General features: G+C 40.8%; 1 protein-coding gene across 3 annotated transcripts in view; it reads right to left on the reverse strand.

Moving 5' to 3' along the window:
• Window positions 1-14,792, reverse strand: part of LOC104484289 (WASH complex subunit 2A-like) — a 38,459-nt gene that overhangs the window by 1,939 nt on the left and 21,728 nt on the right. Inside the window, exons 21-30 of one of the 3 annotated variants that reach the window (XM_086751657.1) lie at window positions 14,363-14,474; window positions 13,231-13,416; window positions 11,978-12,160; window positions 9,369-9,497; window positions 9,078-9,170; window positions 7,884-8,003; window positions 6,283-6,345; window positions 5,389-5,601; window positions 2,471-3,082; window positions 1,691-1,865 (exon numbers count right to left, since the gene is read on the reverse strand). In XM_086751657.1, coding sequence (XP_086607783.1) covers window positions 1,691-1,865; window positions 2,471-3,082; window positions 5,389-5,601; window positions 6,283-6,345; window positions 7,884-8,003; window positions 9,078-9,170; window positions 9,369-9,497; window positions 11,978-12,160; window positions 13,231-13,416; window positions 14,363-14,474 — 1,886 coding nt within the window. The remainder of the gene's footprint in view (window positions 1-1,690; window positions 1,866-2,470; window positions 3,083-5,388; window positions 5,602-6,282; window positions 6,346-7,883; window positions 8,004-9,077; window positions 9,171-9,368; window positions 9,498-11,977; window positions 12,161-13,230; window positions 13,417-14,362; window positions 14,475-14,792) is intronic. The other 2 variants (XM_086751656.1, XM_086751655.1) reach the window with 2 other exon arrangements.

The raw sequence follows: 14,792 nt of genomic DNA on the forward strand, positions 1-14,792 counted from the left end.
CACTGTTTTACAGACTCTCCCAGACAGGCAGAGGTGATATCAACATGTCTGTGTCTTCAGCCATAAGGTCACTGAGGAGGCTAAGAGAATAAAGACCTGAGAAAGAATTTTCCTAATGCTACCACCACATGCCTAACAAAAATGTAGTAAATAGTGACTAGAAGCTGTGGTAGGACATAGAAGGAAAACAGCTTGCAGCCTCCATGCCTCCCCCAAACTGCACCCATTCACTGTTTTATTTGCAGCAGAAAGGATCTCCTAAGGCAACAATATACAGCCCTGATACAAGTGCTACCACGACTACTTGAGCCAACTCTGTGTGCTCTTAAGGCAAGTGCCAGTTCCACCACTCTGCTGCCAGCAGGGCATCCTCACCTTCAGGCATCTTCCCTACACCCCTGTTGGTGTTCTGGAGCTCCATAGCTTTGGGCACAAAGTAGCTGCATACCTACGGCTGCACCACAAAAGACTCAACGCTCTAAAAGAAGAAGAAGTCTATCAGATACAGGTGCTGTAGATGCTACAGGAATCAAGATCAGATGTGACATCAAATGACAAGCTCTAGCAACCATGTAGATATCAAAGGTGGAAGTGCAAACGACAGGCTCTGTTGTGGCTAATCTTCCAAGATACTTTCAAGTGGCCCTGTACAACTGTTTTTTCAACATGAGGTCTGGGTTTTTGTGCTGAAGTATTTGCAAGGGGTAGCTGTTTGGGGAATTCTTTCATTTGCTATAGGCTACATTAAAAGTGTAAATTATTAAAATATTTTAATAATCCAATACATATTTCAGATACCTAGCCCACAAACATTTAAGTCTGATAATTTTTATATCAATTGAGAAGGTTTTGAAATCTCAAGATGTTCACTCTCTGGCAAGTTTTCTAACGCATTTACGGACTTCAGGCTGGAATCCTTAACAGCAGTCCAAGTAAAATAGTGATAAGTGACATTCAATGTGAATAGATTAGAAAGAATGAAGACTGACAAGAATTAAAGCTAGAGGAGAAGGAATTTTTTTGTCTTAGAGGATAAGAAATACATACAATCCCAAAGAAGAGTTATAAACATGAAAAGCCTGAGAACAGACACAGTTGGAGATCAAATGACTTTTAATATCTGCACTGATGGAGAACATCATTTCACTTTGCATCATTTCACATTACTATCAGCTGCTTTTTCAACAAATTATACAGGGAAAACTTTTGTTCTCAGGTATAGTATTTGTAAATTGTTCTGGGTATATATAGATGTAAACAAAATCTTATGGGCTCCAAGGTAGTCAACACAATAGTGAAACTGGGGTGGGAATGCTAATTTCTTCGTATCAGTGATTCATCTGAAAGTACAATACAAAAAGCTGTGCAAATTGAAACAGAGAATTTATCTCTTAGAGCCTTAAACATGACATTACTTTCTTACTCCAGACAAGAGAAATTTTCTAATTTGCACAGATGAGAAAATCCCTACAGGAATTAAACTATTCCTTCTCTCAGAAGAATTTTATACACTCTCCTAAACCATTTAAATGCCATGCTAGGAAGTTCTCATCAACATTAAAATCCATAGATGACCAGAGACTTCAGAACAGTTGAAAATTTAAAAGAAAGCAAAGGGTTCTAAAACATCTCCAATGAATGCAACTCAGGACAATATTATGAGATTAGCAGCAAGACATTAGACACTTACCCATATCATCATCAAATATGGATTTTTGTTCCACCTTTTTCTTGGTCTTCTTTTCTTTTGGTTTTACAGTGAGATCCGCAAAAATATCAATGTTATCTTCAAAGAGGTTAGTCTCTGGCATTTTCTCTTTTGTTTTGTTCACTGGTTTAATGGCCTCAGTAGCAAATATATCGTCCTTGGAGCAAAGCACAGAGAGATATCATCAAGACACAGCACACTTTAAGAGAATAGTCAAATTATTTGTACACAGCAGCTGAGATGTTTAGAAGACTGACAGTCTTGGGCTTCTCAAATCTGAGAAGTTTGAGTCTCTTCTCCCCATGGAGGACTTGGCAGAAGTGCCTTAGTGGGGGATTGTGCACAGGTCAAGTACAGCACACAGAGGCTTGTAACAGCTCCCCAGCCTGCCCATGTTATTCCTTTTTTAAAAGAGTTATTTGAGCTGCTGTGTGTTGAACAGACAGCTAACATGTAAGAACCAAATATTTTATTACTCTGAAAAAGGTCATGATCATAGGTATTTTGTCACAGTACATTCAGTGGCACACCTGCTCTGTGTTAAGGCTCCACCTTTTAATCTACTCTTGCTAATAAGGAGGTGAACATCCAAAGAAAGGGTTTCTATTGCCCAGTAGCAGAGCATGATTGAAAGTTTACTTCACTGCCTATCCTGCACACGTCATCCTAATCAGCACCCTCCATTAAGCCCGTGTTTAAGTAGAAGGGTCCACATAAGCCCCTGGGGATCAAAAAGGCCAAGGTAGCAGGCTCAACCATTACCTCAAAGATGTCTTGGGCAATAGAGTCAACAGCTTGCCGGACAGCAGATTTCAACTCCTTTTTTCCAGTTTTCTGACAGGTGAAGAGAGAGTCTTCCTCTTCCTCCAAAAAAGGTATAGGGCTGCTTTTTGTTGAAGATTTTTGCTGTGCAGGCTGGAAGAGATCATTGCTGTCCTGATCACCCAGAACAGACAGATCAGGCTTTTTCTCCCTGCCCTTGATGGGTTTGTTAGCCATGTTGTCTGGCATTCCCTCCTTTAACTTTGATCGTGCTGTTGGTCTGGATGTTGAGCTGCTTGCAAAAAGGTCTTCTGATTCAAACAGATCATCCTCTGGGTCTATGGATTCTGGAGGAAGAAGTTTGTTTGTTGCAGCAGACAAAACAGTGCCTTGAACTGGTATCAACAAGCCAGAGAGAAAGTCATTTTCCTTGGACTCTGCTTCAGTAGCAAGAGGTTCCTTTATGTTCACTATTGCTGATGTCTGTTTTGGCAGAGAGAATTGTGATTCTTTAGCACTGTCCACCTCCTCACTCTCTTCAGACTCTTGGACAGCTAGACGGCGAGCCATTCTACTAGGAGGTCTTCGTTTTCCTGTAACCTTGATCCTGGTCTGCAAGAAAGGCGTAAAAGCAGAGCAGGGTTATACAGAAGGAAAAAAACCCACACTTCACAGATTACAGGCTAGAATTGCTGTTATGTTTCCTTGTAGCACTTTGTCTGCCTTCAAAACACTGCAATTAACATGCATTACCCATTTCATACTAGCACACTGAAACTGAATTAACCAGTTCTGCTCACAGCTCTGATTTAAGTAACTTAAACAGCTACATGTACATTTAAACAAATGCTCTGTTGGGAATCTTGATCAAGGAATGCTGAATAGACACTTTTTAAGTTATAGGGAGAAGCAGCAGGAACCATTCATCATCAGCTCAGCATCATCCATTCTCCCCATTTTTCAGAAAGGGGACAAGTGGGACATTCAGGCTTGGAGTAGTTTGCAGCAAGGTTCAGAAAAACAACCCAGGACTTTTGATTTGCTGCCCTCTGGTCATTCCACCAGGTGGAATTGGGGTACAAAAGCAACAACTCTCACAAGTAGAGTGTCACAGGGCAGCAAGCCACTTGAGCCTCTCAGCTTTAGGTAGTACCTTAGTCAGTCTGACAGTTTGCTAATCCAGGGGCTTCTGTGGTGCAGTTAGTCTGTTCAAGTCATGACTAATTATGTTTTCCATTTAATTTCATTTTATGCATAGCCTCTTGCAGTTCATTCCTCTGCTGCTTTTAAATAAGCCCTCCTGCAAGTTTCCATTATAGCATATACCACATCCCACATGGACAGGAGTATTCATGCAGGTAGGAAACGGATCAGTACAACCTCCTTTTCCCTTTTTAAAAATTACTTTGTTGGAGTAGAAGGACAATCTGGATGGATATGCTGTAACACAGCTTAAAGAAGCCATGTGCTTTTGTCAGAATCATTGTAGAAGCACATCTGCCTTCAAAGTGTGGGGCTATATTGATCAGAGCATGGCTGAAAAACAGGAAAGTTATGATGGAAGAGAGATGCCCTCAATAAAAACCTAATCCCTGCTCCATGCAGTGTTCTTTGAAAGGACAGCCAGAACACTGGGTAGGTTACTTTGTTCCAGTCTTTGGGAAAAAAAGTGCATCTGGCTGCATATATCTACAGCTTAAACTCAAAACTTGAAAGGTACAAGAAGCAATGAAAGGCCAAAATTAAAACATGTAACCTGAGCCACAAAAAGTATTCACTGTATAGTTACTGAGATGCTGCTTCTCAGATTACTTCTGTAAACAAAAATGCATCATCACAATGCTAAAATGAACATTCAAGGTTGACCATATGCAGCTACAGGAGCTCTATTCTTTTGCAAGCCTATCTATTTAAAGGTGTCATGAGAGAGGGTTTTGTTTGTTCTGCAGGACATGCTGCTATTGGAAACAGCTACACCTACATGCTAATGCATTAGCCTGACATACAAGCTTCAAACCCATGTGACACTAAGGGGTCGTGTCAGCCACTGTGGTGACAGTAGGTGCATCTTCCCAAGTCATCTCTGCTGCTCATCTAGTAATGAATAGCCGCAGCAACATTAAGGAAAGAAAGAATCAAAGTTAAGATCCTAAGTTATCTTATTCAAATCACTACTTTCAGGAAGCCCAAGAGATTTAGAAAATCATAAGCACCCAGACTAAATCTTAACTATATGGCTCAAGCTTTTTTTTTTTTTTTAAAGAATCACTAAATCTTTAATTAGAATGTGCCTTTTTCAGTCCATAAAGTAAAAGGTATGAATAAAAACCAAATGAGTCAGGAGGCAGAGATGTGCCTTGTCAAAAGCTGAGACACTTTTTGGTTTGGTTTTGTGGGGGTTTTTTCTTTCAAAACAAAGTTTCTGTTTGAAAAAGAATTGGGAGTGACAGTTCAGGACAACACGACATTTTTATCCATAGAGGAGATAAAGGTCAACCTACAGCAGTGATGTGTCCTTGATATCTTGCCACAGCAGCTGTTGGTAACATATTTCATAGTTAGCCTAGAGCGATGCCTTTTTATGCTTTTCATGTTGGTGTCTCCTGGGACAGGACAAGATGTTATGTTAAAATACCTTTAACCTATAGGGAAGCCACTGTATTTGGGGAATGTTCACATGTACCTTAAAAGGCACAGTTAGGCATATGCATAAGAACCTTACAGAGCTAAGAATATAGTGGGCTTGACTTTCTCTTCAGTGCACCACAGAAGTGAGAGGGGATTAAATTTCCATACCTCCGCTTAAATTCAGATAGACCACACTGTTAGCAGAACTTGCATACCAAAACCCAAATTCCTGCATGAGAACAGACTGTGTTTTTAATCTCCCTTTCTATCCTCCTAAATATGAAGGTTACCTTATTGGCGCTGGGCAAAGTATCCACTTGCATAGGCTGATCAAAGCTTACACCTAGTTCTTCATTGTTTCCTGCAGCAGAGAAGGCTTCACTGTTCTGTACATCCCTGGGCTCATGCAATGGAGTGTCCAGAACTGGTGAAGGGGACTTTACATTGGAGAGCTTTGGCATTGCACCAGGTAGTAAGGCTGCAGGGTTAATAGCTAAGTTAGCCTACAAAACAGAGAAAACAAAAACATACACAGAAAAAAAGAGATCATGTTAATACTGCTCAAGAGTAAGCATGGCTCCAGAGAAGCAGCAAGAACTAGCGTCTGTGGGCATTCTGGTTCTGTAAGTGCCTGTCCTTTCTCACACCTACACACTTCTGTGTCTCCCACATCCTCTCTCTCACTAAGTCTGTGGAATGCTCCACACTACTATTCTGTGTAAGAGCTTCAGGAACAGCATGGCCACATTATGTCAGACCAAACACCTATGAAGCTCAGTATCCTGTCTGAGGACAGCAACCATTCTGACGCTAAGAGTGATACTGTGATATAGACAGTTATTAGTTATTTCATGTCAGAAGAGGGACATAACCAAAACCCCAAACCCACAAGAGTCTCTAAGCATACTTAAAATAGTGCTGAGAAGAACAGCAGGTCAAAGAGAAGCCCACCCTCTGCCCCGCAAATAGAGTAAATAGTGCTGCTCAGAGTCAAGTCTGAAATGGGAGGGGGAAATAATATTAAACATGCAATACAGAAAAAGTAATAGAAAATAAGCCATCTGAAAAAAAATTGTAAGAGTAAGGTAAGAAAGTAAAAAGATTTTGTTTCAGGGAAAGCCATCAGTGAGGCAAGGAAGATTTTTATTTTTTTTGAAAGTCAAAATGCCAGTAAAGTTAATTACTTGTAGCTTTCCAATCAGAGATGAGGGCCCTTTGGTTTTAATGGGAACAGGATCTGTAGATTTCTGCACAAAATTACACTGGATTAAACAAGTGGACAAGTTGTTATCAACCAGACCATAGTTAGCATTTTAATACATCTACAGGAAGCAGCTCACTGCTTATCAATTTCTTCTGAAGATAGCTTGTTATCATCACATTCTACTGCCTGAGCTACAGTCACTCAATTTTCAGCTTCAGTTCCCCACATGCCATTGCCACATCTCATTCCACCTTCCTTCTACCCAGTATTACACTCTGCCACGGTAACCAAACAACTTCCATCTTCTCCAGGTCACACACACCACCAGTCAAATCAAACTGTCACAGCTACCCTCCCTCCTCGCTTATTCCCTCCCCTAAGACCCTCTGAAGCTATGTTGCCAGATCATGAAACAACTAACTTTTCTCTTTGTGATTTGCTCTAATAGGGCCACAGACTTCAATGAAGCCCACATGGAAGCCATAAGGGCTACAAAATTGTACTCCTGCAAAGAAAACAGCTTCAGAGAAGTGCGTGCTCCTCTACAGAAAGCAAACCATCAGTGCCAGAAATAAGACTAGACTAAAAGAGCAAGAGCACTGTTTGGTCTGAAGAGTTGGGTCAATTCTAGGACTCAGGGATGAAACAAATCAGCTAATCTGCTCTTCCCAGGGCTTGCTCTCCACAAGTTTGTAGCCTACCATGGTTCCCTAAGCTAGGCTGTACTGCTGTTGGTGTGACTGGGCAGTCACTGAGGGTTTACAAGGGTTAGGACACTGGTTTGGGGGTCTTGATAGCATGACAGAGGAATCCTAGTGGTGTTCAGCTGAACCTCAGACAGACTGAGATCATTCCTATACTAGGCTGTCAGTAGCTACAAAAAAGGGAAGACAAGTGTGTTTTTTACACTTCAAGGAATACTTCACAATAAGGGAAGGCAGGCTAATTACTAGCCTTACAGACTTGCTCTGTGTTCCTTAGCCCAGGGAAGAAAAACAACAACATCCACCCCCCATAATAAAAAGCTAATCTCCTACAGATGGAAATCCATAAGCAGCTCTGGTGAGGCACAAGCCAGAATTCAGATCCAGACTGCCTCTTCCAGAGACCCTTGGTTCTGCAAGATCAAGGACAGGAGTCTTGTTTGCTCATCATAAAGTCTCCAAGATAAGATTCTCAACAGATACAGATCTGTACTGCATGCCCTGATCTCCTTTCTGAGAAAGCCTACCTATACTTAAAGATCACAATCACTCGAACAGACAATGGCACTTCAGAGAAGAATAACCAACAACCCATTTTCAATTAAACTGGACCTGAGGTGTAGTTCTTCACTGCCTTGTACTTTGCCCTTATAAGTGTGTGGGCAATTAATAAAACACTGTATCAATAGCATTTAAACTTCTTGCTAGTAACAGTGCACCTGCTGATAAGCAGAGCCAAGTCTGGCCATGCATTGCTGCTTTGCAGCCACTGAATCCAGGCATTACTTTTGACCTATTCAGGGGATTTTTGTAAAACAAAATTACACATCTCCCTTTTGTTTGCATGCTGTTCAAGGCACAAGACTTAAGTACTTGCCTCTGTAGTTACCGTCTTCAGAGCTTCATCTTGTTTGGCACTTAAAGCATTTTCTAGAAGGTTACTGCTCTCCAAGGAAGGCACAGTACCAGCCTTAAGTGCTTTCTTCTCGCCTATTTTCTGGAACCATTAAGAGCAAAAGTCAACATGAATCGGGTAAAAAGCATGGTCTGCAGATCAAAAAAAGGCAAGCAAAGCTTTTTAAAATCTTCCTTCCATCTGAAAAGAAAACTAGACACATCTTTTGACTCTGCAATGCATAGTAGGCATTGCCTTTTGGCTCTGCAATGACAAGGGCCTTCCACTTCTTCATTCCCTTAGCCTACTTCAATCTTTGCTGTGTATGCTAATGATAAATAACAAGAGTTTTCAATAAACTTCCAAATGCCTACATATTTCCTCATGTACAGGACAGCAGGGAAAATAAAAGCACAAAGCTAGCTAAGGAACACTGCTATTTTTATGTTTTCAAGCAAACAGGCTCCATATATAGCTGCTAAGTGCTAATTACTTAAGACCACCCCTTCCACAGTCCTCCAAAAAACTGTTTCTAGGAACTAGTGCCAGTTTTCTATCCTAACTTCCGGCTAGAGACATGAAAATAGACTAAAGTAAAAGCTAGCTTCAATTTAATTAAGCTAACTACATTTACAGTAGCAGTTTAGAATGCATGTTCAGATTTTGACCTCAGATGACCTGTAATGCAGTCCAGTTCATTATTGCAGCTGCTGGCCATCTAAAAATCAATCCAGTGATCACAAGGATTTGAATACTGCATTCATTACCTTAAATCAAACCAACCTGCAGAGACTGCAATTACATAAGTCACAGAGCAAGGCTCATCAGTCATGCATGAACTACAGGGAAGTAATATTAGCAGGTTAAACAACAAAACAATTAAACAATACAAACTTCACTGCTCTGATTTCTGCTCAGGTGTATTCTCTTACACTTAAGCTAGTCCCAGTGGTACACAAAAAGAAAAAGAATCCGATCCTCTCATTCCAGCTTTGGGAGACCTAATGCATCTGTTTGTTTCCTATGTCTTCAGGGTCACAATGGCCATTTCTATTCTCTCAAAAAGATGTGAGAAGTCACTTCATTTCTTGTGGGAACACATATGGAAAAAATCCCTTCTCTACACTTCTTTCCAGTGTCTTTTATATAAGCCATTTACAATAGAGGAACAAATACCAGGTTTGTTTTAGCAGTACTGAAGAGATCATCCTCATCATCATCTCCAAAAAGCTCTCCTTCAGATGATGGCTTCAGGATACAGTTTGCAGACTAAAGAGACAAAGGATAAAGAAAAGACGTGTCACAGATCAAAAGCGCATTTCCTTCAGCCCATGATGCCTGAAATGATATTAGCACTTGGCCCTCCCTGGAAATCAGTGGCTTCTAAGCTGTGTTCAAACAAGGAATACCGGTAGTCTTCAAAGACTGTTTTTAAATAGCAGGTTTAGAGGAGGACTTTGAACTCACCATCGACTTCTTGGGGCTGGCAAAGAGGTCGACGTCTGGATCATTATCCTTCTGAAGTTTATGACTGAAGAGGAGCTCTTCATCTTGAAAGACTCCAGTGCTTTTCGGCCGAGTACTTTTCTCGGAAGCCTGTGAGGAGAAGAGAAAGGTCCACACAGTGAGAAACTCCATTCTTAAGGAGGTTATTTGCCTATTGATAAGGCAGGTTACAATTCACCTGAGGCTACACCACGACCTTGGTAACAAAAATACAACTTTAACTGCCAATTATATATTTTACTTTGACCAAATTTGCAAAACTTAAAATGTAAATATTTGTATTCAAAGTTCAATTTGTTGAGAAGACATTAGCCAAAATGTTTCAATGTCAGGTCTGCTGACCTGAGATCCAGCAGCTACTATTTACCTGTAAAGCTTCCTTAGAAGGAAGAGGGGAAGAAAGGAAAAAAAAAAAAAAAAAAAAAAAAGAAGGAAAAAAAAAAAAAGGTTTCCAGTTGTTACCATGAGTGTACAGTAACGTTTAGATTTCAGTAAGACTTTTATTCCTTGAATTTTTCAGCTAAGGGTGCAGGGCAGAGAAGTGAGAGGAAGAGAAGCTGGTTAATTATCTTTCTAAGCTACCTTTTAAAAGAAGAATAAAATAAAATAAAACTCCAACTTGAAGGCCTGAAAAGCTATTATTGTTGCTAGATTCCCTGTTCTCCTCCTGTTAAAGCAAACATACCCCCACAATGAAGAACAGAACATATTGTATGCTTTTGGCAAGAACTTGCACTTTCAAATTTGCTAGTGGTGGGGAAGACTGACAGTGAAACACATCACCTTATCAGCCCTCCACTCTCTGGCAAACCAACCAATATCAGCTGCTTGGACACCAAAACCAATGTCTTTCTATGATCATGGTCACTGTATGCACCCAGACCTGACTTTCAAAAGGCAAAGGCCCCCCTGAATGTCTAGGTAAAGGCCAGTATCTATGTTATACCAGCCAGCTGTCTCTTCAGGACCTATGCAATAAAAGGATCCTCTTAAGAGCATGACTGAATGTCCAGTAGCATAATGTCAGACTCAAAATCTAAGCAGCAGAAGCAATAGCCCTAAGAATAAAGCCCGATTCTCCCCTTCGGAGTCCAAGTCTTCAGGAGCCCGAAAAAGCTGCCTACTAAAGCTAGTCTCCCATACATCATTTTTGGTCCATACACCCTGTCCTATGATTTTTATTACTGCTCCATTCTCAGCCTCTCTGTGCACCAGCTTTAAATTTCTATCAAAAGCTAGGTCACACTTTTAGACCAGTAGAGCTGCTGTTTATGCCCAGATACAAGAAAACATAATGCACATCTAGAAGTATCCATTTACGAAATGCATATTAGGCTGAGATAAGCAAGGAAAATAGTAGCACCTTTCAAATTTGCCTATCAAAAAGTTCTAAATTACCTATTCTGATTTTTGTATGAATATGCATTTCAGCACCTTAATCACTTTGTGACTGTTATATGCTGACAGCTGAGTGCTTTGAAGGAAAGATTTAAAAGGATTTGTATCTTCCCATATTCATAGTATAAATTTGGCTTCTTACAACCATGTCACAATGTGGCTCACCTCCAAAAAAAACCAAACACAAAATACATTCACAACAGGTAAATAAGTGCTCAAGCTAACAGTCCATAAACAGGGGTTTTTCTTGAAGAGTCATCTATTTAATTCAGCTCGAGGCACTTCTGAATGAAGCCTTTAGCATTGACAGCTTACTTTACATGGTCACATGTAAAGATGGCTGAGCAACCTGATCTGGTTGGGGATGTCCCTGCTCCTTCCGGGGGGGGGGGGGGGGGGGGGGGGGGGGCGGGTTGGACTAGATGACCTTTGAAGGTCCCTTCCAACCCTAACCATTCTATGATTCTATGACAAAAGTTTGTGGTATATTGTAGTATACCATATGTACTTTTTGACATGGCTTCAAGTTTACAGAAAAAAAATTTGGTACATCCGCATCAAGTAGAAACAAGAACATTGCTGTGGAGTTAAGGATATTGCCGCTGACGGTATATGCTGATGGTATATGCTGTGTCAGGAAAGCCAGACAGCAAGAATATTACAACTGGAGGCTTTCTAAAAAAGTGAACACATATACTTGAAAAACAGAAGTAAACACAGAATTAAGATGATTCTTGCTGAAGCTAAGTCTGCAGGCATATATCCACCAAGCAAACTGCAACAATATAAAGAAAATAAAGGGATAAACCACAAGGCTTCAGATTCAACATCCTTCTACTTCCTCTGACCTTGAGGGATGACTGGGGAATCAGTTCTGTACAGCAGACATCAAGTATCTGCTGCAAAACATCTGTATAGAATCTCTTTTCATACTAGCATGCAGCCAAAAGCTTTCGAGTTATTGGGATGGAAGAATTTAGAAAGGAATTCAGGATCATCAGGAAGAGCAGGAATAATTTCTCACCCAAGAATCTGAAAGTTTAGAAATAGAGAAAGATTAGCCTCTGTGACATGAAGAGAGAGAAGGGTAAAAACGAAACCCTTGCTAGAATAGTAGAAGTAGAGAGGTAGAAATGTTATTTCCTAGTGTTCAAGAACTTCCCTAGACTCACCACACCAATTTCCTTCTGTGCATTTTTAACACCATCATCATCTTCCAGTCTCTCCTCTTCCTCCTCCTCAAACAAGCTTAACACTTTCTTAGCTTGAATCTTGACATCTTTCTCCAGAGATGGTGGTGATGTTGCAAACAGATCTGAACTGCTGGCTGGCTCTGACGATGTTGCTGCAAAAGGCTCCACCAAAACAAAACCAAAAACAAACAAACAAAAAAAAAAATTAACACCTCAGTCAGTTATTTAGTTCAGGTTTGCCCAAAAACCCACTAAGCTTCCTTGGTTAAATGCCAGCGGTGGTCAAAGTTCTGCAATCCATTACCAAGCAGACAACTATATTAACTCATTTTTCCTAAGCAGACACAATAGCAACATCCAGATTAGCAAGAGACAGTAGATAAAGAAGAGAACATATTTTAAGGCTCTCAAGGGAACACAACTTTCTTCTTGTACCCTACACTGCAGAGCTGTTGATTAGCAGCTTCCTGCATAAGGTTTTCTCCTTATCTGTATGGCAGGTTGCATATGTGCCCCAAGGCTGCAATAAGCAGCTCTGCCGTTATCTCCGAGGCACCTAGTTCATGGCACTTGGAATTCTCTGGAGTGGGCAGCACTACGTGAACCTTGAATGCACTCAGGAAAGTGCAAAGCATGATAACCACTGTGGAAATTCATCAGCTGGTAATTCCGTAACAATCACTCAGTCAGATCATGCCCAGAATTAAGTTCTGCTGAAGCTTCTTCAATAATACACACAATAATGCACATCAATACTGTTCTGTAACAGTGCTGCCCAGGAGAAATGCACAATCTCGAAAGCCACAGCTACCAACACCATTTATAACTCGTCAGACTATGCTGAAACAAAGTTACTGAGCTTGAAGCAAAGCCTACACATTAGTATAGGCTATCTTTTAAAGGAAAGCTCTGTTCATGTGAATACTCAACCCACTCTGGTGGAAAAATAAAACAAATTCCTCTCCCCACTCCACCCCAGGAAAAAAAAAAACCCAAACAATTATCTCATGTATGTCAGTTGGGAAACAACTTTTAAATGCCATTTAATCAATTTGCTGTTTGAAGGACAAGTGATTTTGCTAAATGGAGACAGAGTTATTCTCTCCTTGGCGTGAAAAGAGGAAATCCAGAAAAATAACTCTGTCCCAGACCAGTACTGTTAGATTGGTTTTGTTTTTTTTTTTAACCTGAACCTTTTCCAAACTTCACATTCATGTAAGAAAATCCCTCACTTTTTCCTTTGTTTGCTGCCCTGCAACATCTGTTTCTCTAGGTACAGGAACTGCTCCAGGCTCTTCTAAACACCACAATGGATCTTCTACCTGGTTAGACTTTGCTGCTTTATCTGGCAGATCTTCTTTTTCCTCCTTTTCTTCTTCATTAAACAAAGGCGGTGCTTGTGCTGGTTTTAGCATCTCCTACAAAATTAAGAGAATGTTGACACAAAATTGGTGGGTATGTAAAAAGCATACACTGCTGCAGGATAACAGAGTCTCAGTTTGCCTTCTGCAGGGGTCTAGGACACTGGCAACATGCTTGACTTTTCCTATTTTTTTTCCATGGGATATTGTAACTTTTGATTTCTAGTATCATAGGCTCTTAAGTCTGGTTAAGAGTGCCAGGAAACAGTGGCAACCTTACAGTGGATGCCCTAGGAATCTTGGCTGGTTGGTGCACCATCTGCTGTGACTGCCAGCAGCTAGACTGGCACTTTCTGTTTCTTCTTCTGTTCCCAAGCCTATTGTCTTTATGGGCCATGACAACTGAAAGGCAAGGGAGGGAGAGGGGGTGGCACACACACACACATGCAGGAATTCCCACTACAGATACAGCTGTGTTAAGCTACAGCAAGTCCTACTCTCAATTCCAAAGCACAACCAGACAGGCAGGACACTATGGGCTAAGCTCATAAGACAGAGAATAGAATAAGCATCCTCAACAGAGGGCCAGCAAGAAGCCTGTAGACACATCTGAACCAGCTGGGGCTGAGATGACACAGAGGGCAGAGCCCTAGCTTCACAGTCAGCAGTAAGCCCTCTGTTCCTTTTACCGGTATGTTATGGTTGAGAACTCTCAAAACATCCTCAGGAAGGGCTTTCAGCAAAACAAACAAATTTAGCCTTAGTGGTCAAGAAAATTTTGAAATCTGTATTAGGCTGATGGTAGTGAGAAGTTTTACATGCAAGAGTTTAGTCTGCCCTGTTCCCAGTCCCAATTTGCTAGAACTACCATTGTCTAAAACAAGTTAGACTTACATTCAGTACCTAACAAGGAAGACAGACTACAAAAAGACTAAATGTTCCACATTATTTAAAAAAAAAAAAAAAAAAAAAAAAAAAAAAAAAAAAAGGTGGGGGGAGATACCACTGCAGCCTTAGCAGCCGAAGGAAGTAGTGTTGATTGGGAGCTGAAGAGCGATTCTCCATTAATAGCATCATCTTCAAACAACAACGATACCTTTTGTGGCTTTCTTTGGCTGCAATGAGAGAGAGGAGAAAGTGGAAGGTTCAATGTAAAAGTTTCAGAGGCCATGCACTGCATCTGTTTAGAAGTACAACTTAGGACTATCATTTGCAGCAAGTGGTCCCAGATGGAGGACTCAGCTTCCTCATTGTCTCAACAATTCAATTCTACCACCCTCCCTTTTTGTCTGCACAGCTGTCTGCAGATGTGGAGATAAAAAGAGATCAAGAGGATTTTATGTCGCAGGCAGAGAAATGGAGAGCCCAGTTCAGTGGTGGCAAGGAAAATGATGCACCACAGATACAAAAGAGGTAAATAAGCATAGCCCTGC

This window comes from Chlamydotis macqueenii, chromosome 7 (assembly GCF_036417535.1).
Source record: "Chlamydotis macqueenii isolate bChlMac1 chromosome 7, bChlMac1.mat, whole genome shotgun sequence".
NCBI lineage: Eukaryota > Metazoa > Chordata > Aves > Otidiformes > Otididae > Chlamydotis > Chlamydotis macqueenii.